Source organism: Pogoniulus pusillus, chromosome 16 (assembly GCF_015220805.1).
Source record: "Pogoniulus pusillus isolate bPogPus1 chromosome 16, bPogPus1.pri, whole genome shotgun sequence".
Lineage (NCBI taxonomy): Eukaryota > Metazoa > Chordata > Aves > Piciformes > Lybiidae > Pogoniulus > Pogoniulus pusillus.
Window position 1 is genome coordinate 5,722,510 of NC_087279.1, and position 17,701 is coordinate 5,740,210.

The window sequence follows — 17,701 nt, forward strand, 5'->3', positions numbered from 1 at the left end:
CATTCATTTTCCTCAAATCCAGCCTCTTATGTAAACTGAAGATGACCAAAGTAAGGGTCCAAAATAGCAGATCAGAGTATTTGCTGTTAAAATGGCCTTTAGGGCATCATGTTGTTCCGTGTGGTCTGTGCCAGTTAGCTGTGGTGCAGCAGTACCTGCCATTGTGGCTTCATGCCCACAACCCCAAACTGTTTGGGGCCATGCAGTCCCTCATCGACGCCACTCACTGTTTGCCTGGCAGGATGTAACGCAGCTCACATCCTTTCTCATCACAGTCCCCTGCTCTATTGCAAAGGACTCTGCTGCCAATGACTTGGAGAATAATTTTTGTGACATAGTGTTTAAAATGTCCCGTGATGCTTTTGATCATAGCCTCCTCATGATGGACCTTTACATGGTAACTGGCTCCCAGACACGGCGAATGTTGGAGAATTTCTCCTGAACACAGCTAAAATGAGCAGAGATGCCAAGATGTGCTCCTAACACAGGGTAGTAGAACACATGGTGAGGTAACGTGGAGAGATAATGATGTTCCTTATTTAGTCAAGGCAAATATGATAACTGTAGCCTAAAACTCAAGAGTTTTTCCTTACATTTAAAAAAAAAAAAAAAGAAAGAAAAAGAAGAAGAGAAAAGAAAGAGAACTTGGGTGGAAAAACAGTCTCAGCTCTAGTTTTCTGGTGTGGGAGGAAGCGTTACATGCATTAAAACACTCGCACAGAAGTTGGTTGCATTTAACTCTCCTTTTTATGTTTTTCTTATGCAGTAACCCTTCTCTTATTAAAAACATACAGACCAGCCACACCTACTGCACACCTCTCAATGCTGCTTTACAGGTAAGATTAATGACTGTAGCAAATATGCAACAGAGGCGTGTGTCTTCCCCACTCATTTCAAAATATATTAGCCTTGCTCTAATTAGATATTAAATTTTAATTCCGTTAAACTTTTTTCTTAAGTGCATAAAGCATCATAGTCCCTGGAGGCAAACACATATCAGGCTGCTTCAGCATTAGCTAGATGCTTAGCATTTTGAATATTGTGGCAAAAAAATTAAAAGTTCACTTATTAATATTTATCAGCAGTATCATAATTTCCATCCTCTTATTTCAGAATTTCACTTGAGGCAAAAATACCACAAGTGTAATTACTCTAGCACAGCTATTAATGTGCTGAATGATAGGATACTGCGGCACGTGACCTTCTATTGTTCATGGGTTTAAAGAGAAAGCAGATCATTTTTCCCTCTTTTCTTTTTAAGGGGCTATTTTTGCATATCTCCTATTGTTGGTAAAAAATAAATGTCGCAGTTCCTATAGAGAGAAACAATTGTTTCTATTGGTTTAGGCTCTACTGTAACTGTAAGACAAAGATTGCTGCTTTTTCACAACGTAGAAATACACAAAGTGTCGGTGTACAGTTAGTAACTTGCAGCCTCAAAGCGTGTGCATCTCCAGCCCTTTGTCATGTGCTGTGTATCAGGTTGGGATTTTTTTCCCCTCTCTACACATTCCTGAGTCTCTCTCAAAACCCCCAGGTCAAGTCAGTATCAAGATCCAAATGCATTGCCATGCCCTCTGTTTGCAGAGAGGCAAATATGTGGGGGTTCAAGCCTGTTCCGTATAGTGTGAACGAATACAGGAGTCAACGCTGCATGTGCTTGCACCGCAGCTGGATGTTGAGTGCTGCTCCTTGAGCAGTTCACTGGTGGTCATGGACATGTCCTTTGGCCAACTGTGTTTTGTGGAAGGTCTAGCAAACTTCTGTTTTCAAAGCCAAGAAACAGACTATTAGGAGCAAAGCGGTGTGCTGCTTTTCTTCTAATGATTTGAGTTTATGCAGCAACTTCTGAAAAGCAAAGGAGAGCATGTTTAAATGAAGCAACTGTAAATACCATTCATTAGTAACTTATTTTCCCTTGAGTCTTGTGAAGTGTGATTTTTAAAGACTGCTTTGTCTCTTGAATAGTATTAAGATTACAAGCACATTTTACATTTATCAGGCTGAAAGGCAAAAACGAAATGATCCTGCATTTCTTCACATTGTTAACTATGTGACTAATTTCAATTAATATGCTTATCATACGGAACTGTTCGTGTTTTATTTCTGAAACACGTGTCGTTGTCGTCATCTCCATCCATTCTTGACTTCAGTGATAACCTCCAAACTGTTTCCATTTCCCACTTTTCCTGGAAGTAACTTACACTTGTCCCCCCGCTCCCCCCCTACCCATAGCATCACATGAACTGAGCTGATGGAAAGAAGGGCCTGGACCAAAATTACTACTGCTCATGTAACCCCTATAATAGATAGGGGAGAGCAATACTGATTGCACTGAGACAGGTCCTGGTTTGAGCTGAAAACATACCAGCAGGTGCCTTGCTCCTCTCCCTCCTCACTGAATTTTGCGGGCTAAATCCCCAGCAGGTGCTGCTCAGGGGTTTGGGTGAAGTCATGCAGTGGCCAGTGCTGTGTGTGGGCAGTTCAGACCTTGCTTGGGCAACAGCCTTCCTCCTAGGACATGAGGCTGCTTTACCTGCTAGAGCTTGCATTCAGTCAGAATTAATAATTAACAAGCAGTATTACTCTGACTTTTGTGGGCATCTGCAAAGATGGGTTCTTTGCACAGCCCAGTGAGTGCAGTGGCCACTCTCTTAGTGGGCTGGGGAACGGCACAGTGTGCTGTGTGCCACTGGGGTGCCAGGCTGTGGTTTTCTGTTCCTGTGGGGTGGCAGAGCTGTCCCTCTCCTTCACCCAGATCCCTCTGACATCTCCTCCATCTGTTTTCCCTTACGGCCAGGGAGAAGAAGCAGCTCTCTCCCCGCTCTGTGTCTGGAAGGTATGGGGACTCCAGCTCTCACCAGTGTTCTCTTTTCCCAGCGGGTCACTGGGGGCTCCCAAGACACCCCTTCCCCTCCTCTTATCTTTATAGCAGATACTCTTCATGTCCCACCTCTTCCCCGGAAAATTGCTTTACTGCAATTACAAGTTATCACGATGGGTGAAGAACTTGAGTCATTATTTTGCCAAGTGCAGGAAATGTGAACCATTCTTTGCATCCCTTAATCACAATGAGTTTGCCGGTTGTTGAATCAAGAAGATAAAAATAATCCTCCCATTAGAATAGCTTTTGTAATCACGTGTGACACGTAGGGCTGCACATGGAGAGGTCAGCATAAGGATGAATAAAAGGGGCCATGCTCCTGAAGATGCTGCAGGCAGGGCTGCTTGTACCTCCCCTTCCCATTCATTCTCCCCCCCCAGCCCAGTCTCCAGCTGTGTTTGCTTGGGAGATGGCAACGAGCAAGGAGTTTTGTCCCACAAATTAGGAGCAGACGGAGCATTCGGTGGCGAGTGCGTTTTCATGAATTCCCCTCCCACCGGCAGGGTTTGCATCCTGCAGACCTGGAGCCTGATGGAGTTTTTGGCTCTGCAGCCGCAGCCGGCTGACCTCCCCCCCCGCAGTAGGTCGAGTGCTGCTGAGCCAGTGTCTGTGGCTCTTTGGTGCAGACACAGCTCAGAGAGCTGCCAGTGATGTCAGCCGAGTCTGGCTGGGATGGGTGAAATGGTTAAATGTCCTTCACAGCCTTGGAAAGCCGTGCATCCCATCCCTGCCAAACTCCGAGCTCCTGCGGGGCTCGGGGCTTCTGCGCTCCCACCGCTGCCGTGCCGGGCACAGGGCTGTGCTGTCAACATGAGCTAATGCTGACACACAGTAAATATTAGCAGGCAGAACGGTGGGAATCAGAAGGAAAATATTTAACAGTTCATTCCCTTCCTACAAAGATTTCCATTTAGAAAGTTAACTCCAACGTGCCTCTGCGTGATATTTCTTCAGAACAAGGGAAAATCGCAATAAAATGGCCAGGTCTTTAGTAGCCAAGGTCAGAGCTGAATTGTTGAGGCTTAAAAAAATTCACATGGAACCGATTCAGCTCTCAGGTAGATTGGTGCAACTCGGACTGGTCCAGTTAGTGCTAACTGCAGCTTCACACTTGGCATCATGAGAAAAAACAAACTCAGCAATGATGCCCTCATGTTAGGTGCTGTTTGCCCTGGTAGGAAGGAGTTATCAGCTGAGAGATTTCTCTTTTTTTCCAGTTTCATTAGAAACAAACCCCAAACCCAGTCACAAGCCACAAAAAAACCCAAAGCCCTAAACATAATTTTGCAAAATGAAAATAGGAAAAGGACATTTTATTTTTTCCAGGGGGTGTAGATCCAAATAAGAGAATGGAAAGCTCCATCCTCCCAACAAGCCAACACGGCTATGAATGCTTTAACCCAGACACAGATGATGTTAAGTTTCCCTTGGTGGAATGAGACTAAAGCCTATCAGAAAGCACAATACTGAAAAAAAATGGTAATTGCAAATAATGTAAATGTGCAGAGTGGTTTGGACTAAGTGAAGGTGTTGTGCAATGTATAAAAACATTAGTCATGGCTCCTCATGTATTTATTTGTGTCCTTGGCAGGCTTCAATGGCTGAGAACAGTATACCTCTATACACTACTGCTTCCATGGGAAATCCCACTCTGGGCAATTTAGCCAACGCGATGAGGGAAGAGCTTAATGGTGCAATGGAGCATACGAACAGTAACGGGAGTGACAGTAGTCCAGGACGTTCCCCTATGCAAGCAATGTGAGTATGGCAGAGGCGTGCACGTGGCTCTAGGCGTTGTCTTACTGTCTGCTCCAGTGTGGCTCTGGAGACCTTTGTGGTTGGTTCCTGAGGTTCACAGTTGGAGCAGCAAGAGCAGACATCTCCATCTGGGGACATGCTGAGGTTGATGAGAACATAAAAGGGCTGTTTACCAATTTCCACATGAAACCGATCAGCTCAATCCAGTCTGACAAGCACACGGAGCTATAAAATTGTTGACTTGTTTGAAATTCTCTTCTGTAAACCTTGCGAAACCTCACAGGCAACTTCATTTCTTGGATTAGAAAAATGTAATTTCTTTGCTGCTTGGTCCACCCGAGGAGCACAGCCGGTGGGGCAGAGCTGGGAAACAGGCTTGTTTGGTGGGTCTCCAAAAACCACTTGATGCGCAACGGTCTTGCTAGGCATTAACAGTGGCACACGTGAGGGTCTGTGTGATTTATAGATTGCTCTTAAAATATCAAAAGGAAAATTAATAGGAGCATTATAGCACCAGACGGCAGTGTAATGAGTGCATATATAACCACGTGAAGTCATGGGGGATCGCTAGCCCTGCTCAACGTGAGTGGCACCCGGGCCGCAAGCTGGCGCAGGAAAGGGTAAGGCAGGAAGGGTGTGATGCCCTGATGGGTGTGTTCGGTATTTATGGGGTGACGGAGTGAGTTTGTAAAGCTGTAAACTCCCCCCTCCCCTCAAATTACACACTGGGTAATTGGCAGCTGGCGAGGAAGCCAGAGTTTATAAGTCTTGTAGTTCTCTGAAAGCTCTCTGGAGCAGTTGGCTACCTGTGCGAGTGCCCGCGCTCCAGAGCCGCACTGCCTTTCTTCTGCCTCTTCCTTACAGCAGGCTGTAAAATCATGAACTGGATCGCCACAGCTCGCGTTACACATTAAAAAGAGAACTAATTTGTAGTCTTTTACTTCAAAGTAATTTGAATAAGGGATTTACAAAAGTAAGTTGAAATCAGAAAGTAGAAAAAAACATTAACCTAATACCACGGTAGTAATTAGTTGTGAAACTAATTAGCATTTAATGGCAAAAAAGTTTCCCACCTGCATAATGTGTTGTCAGAGGGGAGGGGGCACAAAGGAATCTGAGGCTGTGGATACTTTGATATCTCAGCATTTTAAATCAGTTCACACAGTGCTTTGGAAAAAAAAAGAAAAAGAATCTTTAAAGATGGCAGCATTCATTTTTAATTAATAATTAATTTAAACATTGTCTTTTACCATTTACTTCAAAACATTCAAATAATGTGTTTAGCTTTCCCAGTGATTGTTTGTGCAGTATTAATTATCTCTCCCAAAGCAGCGTTGCATGACACACTTTCCATCTCCCACAAACGGATTCATCTTCAGGCAGTTTTAGTCACAATTTGTTATCCTCTGCCCGTGACCACGTAGGGCCGGCGTGAAGGAGGAGTGGAGGGATGTGGCTTTTCTACAGAAACAAGACTTCTCCCAAGGGTTTCTTCTGGCCTAACAGACAGGGCTGAACGTTTGTGATGTTGCATTAATCCAAGTAATTATTTCTTTGCAAGTTCAAGGCTAGTGTAGTTCATGCTCCTCTCATTTCACCTAAGGTTTTGTTGTCTTTGAAGAGCCTGCAAGGAGGAAAAAATAGCTAAGTTGAAACAGGCTAGGACGTCTTCCAGAACTGTGCATAGCCATGGCCTTTGTTGCACTTAATAATCATCTCTTAGCACACTGATACCAAGGTGAGGGGCACAGAACAAATACCAGGGAGAGAGGAGGTCGGGGGAAGGGATGCTTAATTTTCATTATTCACCAGAAAATCCAATTTTCTGTTGCAATATGGAAATGATTGTTTCCTGAGTGTTTTCATTCTCCCAGAATTGATAATATACGTGTTCTCTGCTGAACATTTCTCTTTTGCTTAAGTAAAATGTGGCTGGGTGATGTTCTGATGCCAGCCTCTGAGCTTCCCCTTTTAAATGCTGTTCCTGAGTAGTCTGAAGAGATCTAAAGCCAGAACACCACTCGCACGTTGCAGGGTTCACCTTGTTTACTAAACAGAATCGTGAGTCAACAGCAAATTTCCAGACGCTCTGCAACTTCTTATTTTCCATAAGCCTGCTTTGTTAATGGCTTTTTCATTTTTTTCCTCGGAACAGATTTCCTTGTCATAATGCAAATTATTTTTAAAACAATTTCAGTATATCAGAATAAATCAAGCTTTAAACTTTATTGTAAGGTTTAAAGGACCTTGTTAACATGACAGCTAAGAAGTCTAACACTTTAGCTGAAGTCTTATTACCGCTCGTTCGTTTCCTTTTTATGACACATTGAACCACGACTCAAGGGTGTTTTTTTTTCCTTCTCTCTCCCTCCTTTTGAAACACTAGAAAGTAGTCGCATAATTACAGCTTGGGGACATAACACTTTCATCCTGATATGCTCCAAAGGTAGTCACAAAGCAAACTACTCCATGCTGTGTGCACCACCAGAACTCAGTGGCTTTAAACAACAGTCAGCTTTATTAAAAACTCCTCTGTTCCCAGAGTGGACAAACAAAAGAATTACTCAGATGTGAAAAGAAGGGGAATCTCTGTTCAGCAAGGTTATTTATTGTTAACCCCTTCTGGAGTCTTAGGCATCTACTTAAAAGGAATGCACTGAAATTCTGCTACTAGGAGAACAGAAGTGAGAAGCCCACCTTTTTTTTTCCTTTTTTTTTCCTCTTTTTTCCTCTCCCACCCCCGTTTTATTTTTCTCTTTTCCTAGCCCAGTATTTACCTTTTCTGTAGTTCAAGAGACTGAATTCTTTAGTTTCTAAAGGGGGTTTCCCTTCCCCAGTTTGAGGCTTTGTGAAGTGGTAAATAGAGATCTAGACATACTTGAGAGATATGAAGATCTTCCTTTGCCTTTGAGCTTAAGTTTATTTATTTCAGTTGCTCTGAAATGTTTGAGCAGAATCACAGCTGCAGTAAGGTTTCCTCCTCGCAAGCCACTTCATGGTTACAAGTGACAGAGTACACAAGGAGTTGAGTTTTCCTGTTGTTGTGCATGCAGATCTCTCCCCAGGGGGTTGTATTACCCAGATAACCCTCCTAATTTGGGGGATGGAGTTTTTGCCAAGCTTGCTGTCTGATGTTTGTGCAACACGTGAGCTGCCGGGGGAGGCTGGCATGGCTTTGCCTCCCCGTGGCTTTGTGGCCCTCTCTGGCTTTGTCTGGCTCAGGATTGAGCAGCCCTTTTCTTAACTTGGCACTTGCTTTGCTTTTCACTCCTGAAGTTTGTTTTTTTGACTTCTGGGAACCACACCAAACCTCAAAGAGAAACTGAGTTGAAACCACCTGGTTTCACCTGCTTTCATAACAAAACCAGAAGGGGTGCAGAGTTTGCTTTGGAAAGGTTCAGGGACCTTTGAAGGAGCTTTCACAGTATTTTGGGTGGTTGTGAGCCCAATGAGTTCCTATCTGATCTGCTGACAGACATTTATTTCTGCCCTCTGGCCAAGTGCGAGGTGGTGCAGGGATGTGGTGGGACACTGGGCAGCCGCTAGGGAAACTCCTGTCCACATGCTGAGGCCACTTCTGCTGCGTGCAATATATGTTTTCCTCTCTCCTTTGAAAATTTCCCATCTGCACTTATCAAAAATAATACTTTGAAAAAAACAAAGCACCAGCTAAGTCCAGCAGCAGCATGAAAACCAGAAAACCAAGAAGCAAGACTTTCAAATTAAAACAGCAGTAAAAAAGATCACTACTCTAAAGGCTGAGTAGCACGTGCTTTATTGGAGCTGCTCTTTCCCCCTTTTTCCTCTGTTTTTCATTTCATGTTTTCTCCCAAGTAAGGGGCCCCACAGCCTATTCATAATCTGAATTTTTCTAGTTGCAAATAATCTGCATGGTTTCATGTTGTCTCAGCCTACAGGCTGCCGGGACAGTCACCGCAACACACCTCAGAGATGCTGAGCTAATGCACCTCAGCATGCTTAAGCTAATTCTTAACCTCTGATATTTGAATTGTCTCCTCCCAGTTCTGATTTGATTTTTTTACCCCTTCCTTTTCAGTAGTTTGGTCAGAATTGTAGTGTCTCCTTTTAATTTTTACAAGATTTGACATGTATAGGAACCTCTTTTGCTCCCAGGCAGGTGTCGATAAGGCACCGTTAGTGAATTGGAAGGGGAAAGGTGTGCGTATGTGGATGCTGCATCACTTGTCCCCACTGCTCATTTATTGGATGGGTTGGAAGGTGCAGTTAATACTTAAGTATTGATCTAGCACTTTACAACTCAAGAAGCTGAAATATGCAGGGACTTGAAAGGCAAGGCATTCGCAGCTCCCATTAGAAATGTCTGTAGTCAGCAAGTTGGATGCTTCCTAAACTGATCCAGGCTCAAGCCAAAATAAATAACAGGGCATGGTGAAGCTCTGCACACGATGCAAGGGTACAACTGCTTCACCCGGATCACTTGAAGCAGGCAGGGTTGCCTTTGGCTTGGTACATGGATACCAGCTTTATTTTCTCTGTGATTTATTTTTGCTGTCTGTCAGTGCAACAGAGTACAAACAGTGTTATCATTCCTCTCCACACAAAGCATAAACCAAAATGTGATTAAGCCATTGATTTTGAAAGCAAAGCTGAGCAAGGAGAGCTAAAGTTCTTACAGCGAGGCTTTGCGCTTCAGATGATGTTTTCATGTAGCCTACATGAAAGAGTTAAATGAGCCTGCCTGGAGAAAAAGACAGACTGAAGGAGGTGGATATCAACTCAATGAGAGACAGAGTGGGACTTGAACTCATTAACACTTTATTTTAAGGGATTGCCTACAACATCAATTATTTAGGAAGCAAACAGGGTCTCCAATGCTGTGTCGCATTATTAATACTTGGTAATGTCAATAAAATCCTACTTCCCTCTAAAGTCCCACCAACAAGACACTATTGACTCACATGGCTATTTTACATTTCAAAAGCTGCTGAACAAGAGGGGGTGGGGGGGAGAGGGAAGAAAAGGAAAAAAAAAAAAGCAAAAGGTAATTTGTATTTGTATAGGATTTGTTGTAAATATGATTTACGAACAACATTTTTCAATTGTTACCCTACCGGTTTTGAATGACCAAGCCCCGTTCCCCTGCGGGTTATTCATGTGCTAGGCTGTAATGAGAAATTTGGCAGATCTCATCTCTTTAGTACATCCTTGTGCCCACCATGAGCTGGGGATCATGTTCTGCCTTGTTTACAGCTGACAGCGTTATTATTCTCGTTAGGACTGTGCTTTCTTATCATATTGTTGTGTTGAGCGAGCCTTTTCCTCTCTGTTTGTGTTTCCTGGCAGGGCTTTTCTTCCCTTATTGACAGTTTGTAAAAATATGCATTAATTTGGAGTTTAAAGCATGTATCATGGTGTCTCTTTGCTGTGTTTGCTTGAAGTTGATTAATGATAGAACCTCACTTGGGGTCGTCCTCTGGAGAGTTGTCTCACAGGTTCTGCATGTTAACGAGAGACGCACACACAGCAAGCGATGATTAGCCCAGCCTCCGCTGGCTCGGCGGGCTGACAAACTGCTGCTTTGCCATTCAGATGCTTATTCTGCTTATTTATCCAAAGATTGTATTAATCAACTTAATATGTCAGCTGAGAGCATTTTCTCTCCATCCCAAGACAGAAACCCTATCGAGGTGCTCCTCCCAGAGTGTTTTGTCAGGGAAGTTGAGCTCTGCTTGCCCAGCATAGCCTGCGCTTGGCTTCAGTGGCCAGCGCAGAAGTTGAGGGTTTTCTCTTTAGTGATCTGAAGCTCTTAGATGTGGCACACCAAGTCTGAACCCCCAAACTGCCTTGGTTTTCTGCCCAAACCACACAAGCTGTCTAAACCGTTCTTTAAAGAGCAACTTGCCGATTGCCCGTGTTCTTGTCTTTGCAGGCACCCCGTGCATGTCAAAGAAGAACCATTAGATCCAGATGAAAATGAAGGCCCGCTATCCTTAGTGACAACAGCCAACCACAGTCCAGATTTTGATCACGACAGAGATTATGAAGATGAACCTGTAAATGAGGACATAGAATGAGTTATGTCTGACATCGTTATCCTGAGAATGAAGATTGGAGGAACACGTCAAACTTAGCTGTGAAATCTCTCCATTATTGTACAGTCTGGAGGATTCTCAGTCCACTTTGACAACTATGAAATATGTTAACTCTTAGTGCCATCAAGTATCCCATTTGGGAGTATTTTTGATTTTTCTACTTTTTGTTGAAAAAAGGAATTTGTACTCTGTGCATTGGATGGACTTGTTTGGTACTTGGGATTTTCCTCTCTTACAGTCAACATCAGTGTTGTAAATTTGCTAAACTGATTCACTTGCATTTAGCAGCCAGCTGTGGACTGCAGGTCCTGCCAATTTTGGACACTCGAGGACATCAAACTGAGCATGTACACCTGAACTGCAGATCAAGTCTTTGCCCAGATTTTAAGGATTCCAATGGACAACATATTTGCACAGTACTGCATGTTGATTATCACTGCCTTTACTCCATTTTTTTTTTGTTGGTTTGTTGGGGTTTTTTTTGGTTGGTTTCCTTTTTTTGTTTGTTTTTCCTTTTTTTTTTTTTTGTTTGTTTTGCTTCCATTTGGGATGGGGAAGGCCTGTGTGTGCACGTGTGTGGATATGTGTGTGCGCGTGTGTGAGCGTGTATATCGGGGAGGGGTTCAAAGAAAAAATTATCCCAAACTTTTTAATGTATTGCTTTTATTCCCCTGCCCCGCTTCTCCTCTACCATTTTAAGTTCTGACCTCAGGCCTCATCTAGGCCCAGGGCCTCTCAGAGGCTTCAACGTTTTCTGTACTTTGTGATGAATGTTAATAGGTGTTTTTATTATACGAAGCTGAATGTCATTGAATTGTTTGTAGTTTTTTCTGTCATTCATTCCAGTTTCCTTCAGATGCCACCATGTTTTCTTTAGCTATGGAAAACATTCCATTTCGGTGTCTCCTTTAGGGTTGGTTTGTTCTTTGGTTTGGTTTGGGGTTTTTTTTGTTTTGTTTTGTTTTGGGTTTTTTGTTGTTGTTGTGTTTTGAAAAGGTCCCAAATGCTGCACTATACATGTGGAAGGGTTGTCCAACGGAGAGAGAGGAACGAAGTACTGCAAGAATGAGAATGAATGACAGATGAGCATAGAAACACTGTAGGAAGCAACACAGATTCATTCCACAAAGCAGTATTTTTAGTAGTATTTTATTGTTGTTTGGGGTTTTGGATTTTTTTACCTTTTTTTTTTTTTTTCTTTTTTTCTTTTTTTTCCTTTGGCAGCAACAGTGAATATTAGCAAATGCCACAAAATTAAACAGCACAAAGACATATATGCAGCACCAACGGAGTTCACTTTTAGTAGAGGATGGGTAGTACAGTGGCAGGTTCTCGGTTGTTTCACATGAGTTCTAATGAGTCAACAAATCTCTCTGGAATGTCTAAGATTACCGAGATGGGCACCTATACATTTAGTAGTACAATTTAATTTTTTCTTTATTATTTCTTTTTGGTTTTTTGGGTTTTTTTTTTGCATTTGCAAATAGTGGTTGGAAAGATGACTTCATTAAATTCTTAGTCTACGTGGTGATGTTTCGCAGTTAAACGTCGGTTCAGGATTGCTTGGTGGTATTAATCTGTTCGAATACAAATTAGATTTCAGATTGAACTTGTTCTGGGAGTTAATAAGGATGGAGCCCCTCCAATGCTAAAGTGTTCATTTTCAGCTGTGCAAATCCAGTCCTGCAGTCAGGATTGTTATGCAATATCACACCAGCCTGTATGGAAACCTCGCCGTAGGAGACAGGAGATCTAGGGGAGAATTTGCACCGGGGCTTGTTAGGAGAAAGGGGCAAGGCTCCTCAGAGCAAACATGGCATACAAAATTTGTTGTGATAGGTCAGTAAACCTCAAGTCACCAAACACCTAAACATTTTCATTCTGCAACCACTTTTCCCTCATTTATTTATATAGGACTGTAGCTTTTTTTTAATTATTTCAAGAAGCCTTTCAGAGCTTAATTTATATTCTTCTTTCTACCTTCAGTTTGGTTTGGTTTGGTTGGTTTTTTGGTTTTTTTTTCCTAAAATTACCAAAGATATTACACAAAGGTAAATTATGTTCTCTGTTATATGCTTTATCTTACGAAGCCAAATATCCTCCTATTGTTGATCAAAGGAGGTTGAAGAATTTAGAGGGAAATGACAAGATGTGGGCTATTGCTAACCTGAGAGGAAAACTGCTCCTTTATTCTAGAAAATGTAGAAGGCCAAGTAGATTGTCTGAACCAAAGTTGTTACTTTTTATTTGCAATTCTTTACAGTGACCAAAACGAAAGTCTGTAAAGAGGAATGGAGGAGAGCTTTTGAGGCTAGAGCTAAGAGTCAGTGTTACTGGTGGAGCTATGAGGAGGGAGCTGGAGAAAGCAAAGACACAGCAATTTCACAGAAAATTAGAGTATCAGATAAAGGAGATAGTTAACAAAATACAGAAGAGAAGATAAACGCTCCCACAATTTAGCTGGACCACATAATAGTATTTCTAGAATGAGACAAGATTTTTTTGGTCTTTGGTTCTACAGATTGTGTGCCACTTCTGTTTTGGGACTGTGCTAGGATGACTGCTTTAATTTTGGTTGATCTTGGCACTTTTGCTCAGTTTTGTTTAGCTTTGGTCAGCATTTTTTTCATGAGGAAATAACACTCCTGTCCACTCATAAGCTTTGGTACAAGGAATTTTATTGGCAGTTAACTTTGCTAAAACTCAACTCTGCTTTCTGTCTCAAAAGACAAAAAAAAAAAAAAAAAAAAAAAAAAAAAAAAAAAAAAGAGGAGAGAAAAGAAAAAAAAACCCAAACAAAAGGGCAGTCTGTGGTCATTTGAAATATTATTTTGTTTTCTTCTTCCTTAATTATTTTTCATTTAAATTATATCCAGGCAGCTTCGTGACGTGCCGGCGGTAGCCAGATAGGGAGGATGAGAATTGAGCCCCGTGCTTCTAAACTGAGTGGTTTGCTGGTTAGTTTGGTATTCAGAAGGGGGATAAAAATCCGGTAGATTAGTTCATTCTCAGCATGTGTAGCTAGACATGAGTAAAGATAACAGCATGAGAAACTGTTAGTACGCATACCTCAGTCCAAACTGTTAGGGAATGAGTAAATAAATAAAAATATTAAAAAAAAAAAAATCCATTTCACTCAGTTGCACTTAGTTGTATGTCTTGCATGCTTAGTCTAAAGACTGTAGCAAAAGAGAAAAAAAAGGAAAAAGAAAAATTAATAAAAAAAAAAAAAAGGAGAAAAAGAAGTTACAAACAAAAATTAGATTTTAACAGATCTGGCAGGTGTTGCAGCCTCGCAGAAGAACCAACTGAAAAATCTCAGGCTTTACATCAAGCAAACTTCACTATGATTTTTACAGTTCTGATTCTGTATCCCTTTGGATATACAGTTGCTTCTTTAGGGAGGGGTTTATTATGTTGTACATATATATCCCACTGTGTCTGTGTGAGCCTTTGTCTTTTGGGGGGGTGGGGGAGCTTGAGGGGAGGGGAGGGATGATGCGGGGAGGGAGGAAAAAGGTGGAAAGGTCCTTTTCTATTTTTTCTTTTTTTTCTTTTTTTCTTTCTTTAGATCCCATTCCTCAAAAGGAATAAATGCAGACCTGTTTGTCAAAACACCTTTATTTTTTGCTTTTTGTGCAACTGCTTTATACGAACTATACTTAAAAAAACAAAAAAAAAAAAAGAAAAAAAAAAGAAGAAAGGAAAAAAAAAAACCAAAAAGCTTTGGAAAAAAAGAAAAAAACAATGAAAAAAAACCCTACTGTATGTAATGGAATTGCAGAATACGCTGCACATGTATTTTATTTAGTTATCCTTGCTTTAAGAATATTGGATGACATTTGCTGACATGTGGGAGAAAATCCCTGCCTTCTTTGGTTTGTTTTGTTTTACAGCTTTTTGATTGTAACATAGTTGACAGATTTCTGTTTGGGTTTTTTTTCCTCCTGTTATCATTGAGCGAAGCATTTTTGTACAGGTTTGGGGTTTGTTTTTTTGGTTGGTGTTGAAGCTGGGGGTTTTTTTGATACTTTCCCACCCCTTCTGTTATCTTACCACTGCCTTTTCTGGCTGTCTTAAAGTTCATATATTTGAAAAGATTAAAAAAAAAAAAAAAAGTATGTAAAAAAGTCATTAAAAAAAAAAAAAGGAAAAAAAAAAAGAAAAAAGGTTAAAAAAAAAAAAAGATGTTTTCTCCTGCTGCAGTAAATATTTTGCATGATGAATTCCAGGGTCACACTTTCAAAGTTTATCAGTGAAGTAGTGATTAATAACGGGGGGAGTGTCAAAAACTATTGAACTTTTCTTTTTTTTTTTTTTTTTGTATAAAAAAAACTGAAAAAAAAAAACTTTACAAGGTGCCAAGATGTAAAGACAATTTGTTACATGTTTTTTTTCTCAAAGAAAAGCGTACATTATGAAAAGTAGTACCATGTATCAGGTAAAATCGCTGTCAGGAATGAGAGTCGAAGCCTTCCTTGTCCACACACACAAAAAGGAAAAAAAAAAACCAACAAAAAAAAAAAAGAGAGAAAAAAAAAAAAGGGGGTTGTAAATGTAAAACCTGTTGGGTTTCTGCATTCAACTAGAAGTGAAATGAAAAAAAAAAAACCAACAAATCAAGGCTTATGTAGGAACAAGAGACCACAACAAACGATCACCTTTGGTTTTTCTTCGTTCGGATTCTCGCTCGCAAGAGTCCCGCCGCCGCCGCAGGGTCCTGCGCCTCCCCTGCGCCTCCCTGCGCCAGGGCTTCTGGTTCTCTACCAATACTGGAGCTGATTAGAGCTGTTTTATATATACCTATACAGAAATATACCTATAAAATCAGTTTTTACTCCGAATTTTGAGCGGTTGTAGTCTTCAGCTCGCCGATAATCTCGCCTTCCTGATCGCACGGAAAACAGACCAAAAGTGTTTCAAACCCTCGTTTTGAAATCCTTTGGTACCTTTGGGTCATGAACTCGAGAGTGAGTTTTTCAGATGGGCCCAAGGTCGTTTAGTGTTCCTGTTTGCGAGGTGAATTTGCAGCTAACTGCTGTGTTTTAATGGGCCCAGAGCAGGGAACCAACTATCTTCTAACCCATAAGCCTTGATGACAATGGTACAGTCCAGACTGTTAGCATGGTGCTTTGTGTGTATGTGCTGCCAGTAACAAGTTTTGTTTTGTTTTTAGGGTTTGTTTTGGGTTTTTTTTGGGGGGGTGTATTTTTTTGTTGTTGTTTTATTTTTTTCTTTTGTTGGGCTTTGTTTTGATTTGTTGGGTTTTTTTGGTTTTGTTTTGGTTTTCTTTTTTTTGATAAGGCATAAAAGAAACTCATTCCTTACATCAACTGTAATTCCATCATTCCATGTCTGTTGATACAGACAATAAAAAATGTTGTGTAGTCAGTACTAATTACTGACATTATAGCATTCTCAAATGCAATAAAAATGCTGGTTGTTCACACTGGTAATGCAAGTTGCCATTTCCTAAGTTTTTGGTTTGTTTTCTGCTCCCTCCCACCTCTAATGGCTCCTGTGTCACATCCCTTGGGCCTCAGTGCTGATCTGTGGAGCATCCCACCCATCTCCCTGCATGTTTAGAGACAGTCTCATCGCTCTCCTTTGCTCTCCCCCAACCAGTTGCAAGATACATTAGCAATGGTTTCCACAACATTTTGGGCTGCCCAGGGAGGTGGTGGAGTCGCTGTCCCTGGAGGTGTTCAAGAAAAGACAGGATGAGGCACTTAGTGCCATGGTCTAGTTGATTGGATAGGGCTGGGTGCTAGGTTGGCCTGGATGATCTTGGAGATCTCTTCCAACCCGCTTGATTCTGAGATTCATACCCAGTCTAATCATTTAAGGCTTGAGCACTGAAAGCATGGACTGTGCTGTCATTTGAGGAATTTATCTGTCCTTCCAAGAAGGTCCTGAGATCAGTTTTTGACCTTTAGAATCCCAGGAAGCTGAGGGTATTTGCTTTCTTACTGGACTCCACAGGAGAAAGCTTGAAAGAAGAGGTTTGGAGCTTCATCTTGCAAAAATGCAGTGCCCCAATGGGAGTTGTACTGCTGCCTTCCATGGGGAGGGTTGGGCTTGTGTTATAGGTATGCAAAAGGAGTTTGTAGCATCAACCTCTTGCCCCACCAACCCGTGAAGAACGGAGTCCCACATGACACTGTCACCTGAGGCTAACTAAAGGGGGGGAAAAAAAAACCACCACCTTCTTTTCTTTAGAGTAAGCACACATTTATTTTCTTCATCAAGTTTTATAAAGAAAAATAAAATGTTTAATAACTAACATTAGCAGCAAACTGAAATTTCAGGGGAGAGATTTTTTTTCATGAATAATTCATTAAAATTTCACATCTGCAAGATTAGTCATCCAAATAAAATGCTAATGTCAAAAACATGCACCGTCTATAATATTCTCATCAAGAAATCTTTTTGCATATAATGATAAATGCTTAAATTAGTACAAATGATTTTATAAAAATATTCTATCATAAAATTATGCCAGATAACTACTACTTCTTTTTTTTTTTGTTGTTGTTCTTTTTTTTTTTGCTTTTTTGGTGCGTGTGTGTGCAGGGGGTTGGGATGGAGAATCTTTGCACACTCGTTATGATGTGTCTCCAAATGGTATTGACTGGTAGATTTCTGTGTGGCTACTGGGACAAGGGAGGTTATTCTGACCCTGTACTCAACACTGGTCATGCCACACTGTGTCCAGTTCTGAGCTCCTCAATTCAAGGGAGATGTTGAGATACTGGAACATGTCCAGAGAAGGGCAACAAAGATGGGGAGGGGCCTGGAGCACAGCCCTGTGAGGAGAGGCTGGGATTGTTTAGCCCAGAGAAGAGGAGTCTAGAGGGTGACCTCATTGGTATCTACAACTACCTGAAGGGATGCTGTAGCCAGGTGGGAGTTGGTCTCTTCTCCCAACCAGCAATAGAACAAGGGGACACAGTCTCAAGTTGTGCCAGGGCAGGTCTAGGCTGGA

The 17,701-nt window shown here is 41.5% G+C and overlaps 1 protein-coding gene across 23 annotated transcripts in view; it reads left to right on the plus strand.

Annotated features, from left to right (window-relative positions):
• Positions 1 to 16,177, plus strand: part of FOXP1 (forkhead box P1) — a 434,335-nt gene extending 418,158 nt beyond the window's left edge. For 18 of the 23 annotated variants that reach the window (XM_064156227.1, XM_064156234.1, XM_064156228.1 and 15 more), the window contains 4 exons: positions 767 to 836; positions 2,801 to 2,839; positions 4,476 to 4,642; positions 10,554 to 16,177. In XM_064156227.1, coding sequence (XP_064012297.1) covers positions 767 to 836; positions 2,801 to 2,839; positions 4,476 to 4,642; positions 10,554 to 10,698 — 421 coding nt within the window. In that variant the 3' untranslated portion in view covers positions 10,699 to 16,177. The other 5 variants (XM_064156240.1, XM_064156241.1, XM_064156247.1 and 2 more) reach the window with 3 other exon arrangements.
• The last annotated feature ends 1,524 nt before the right edge of the window (positions 16,178 to 17,701 follow it).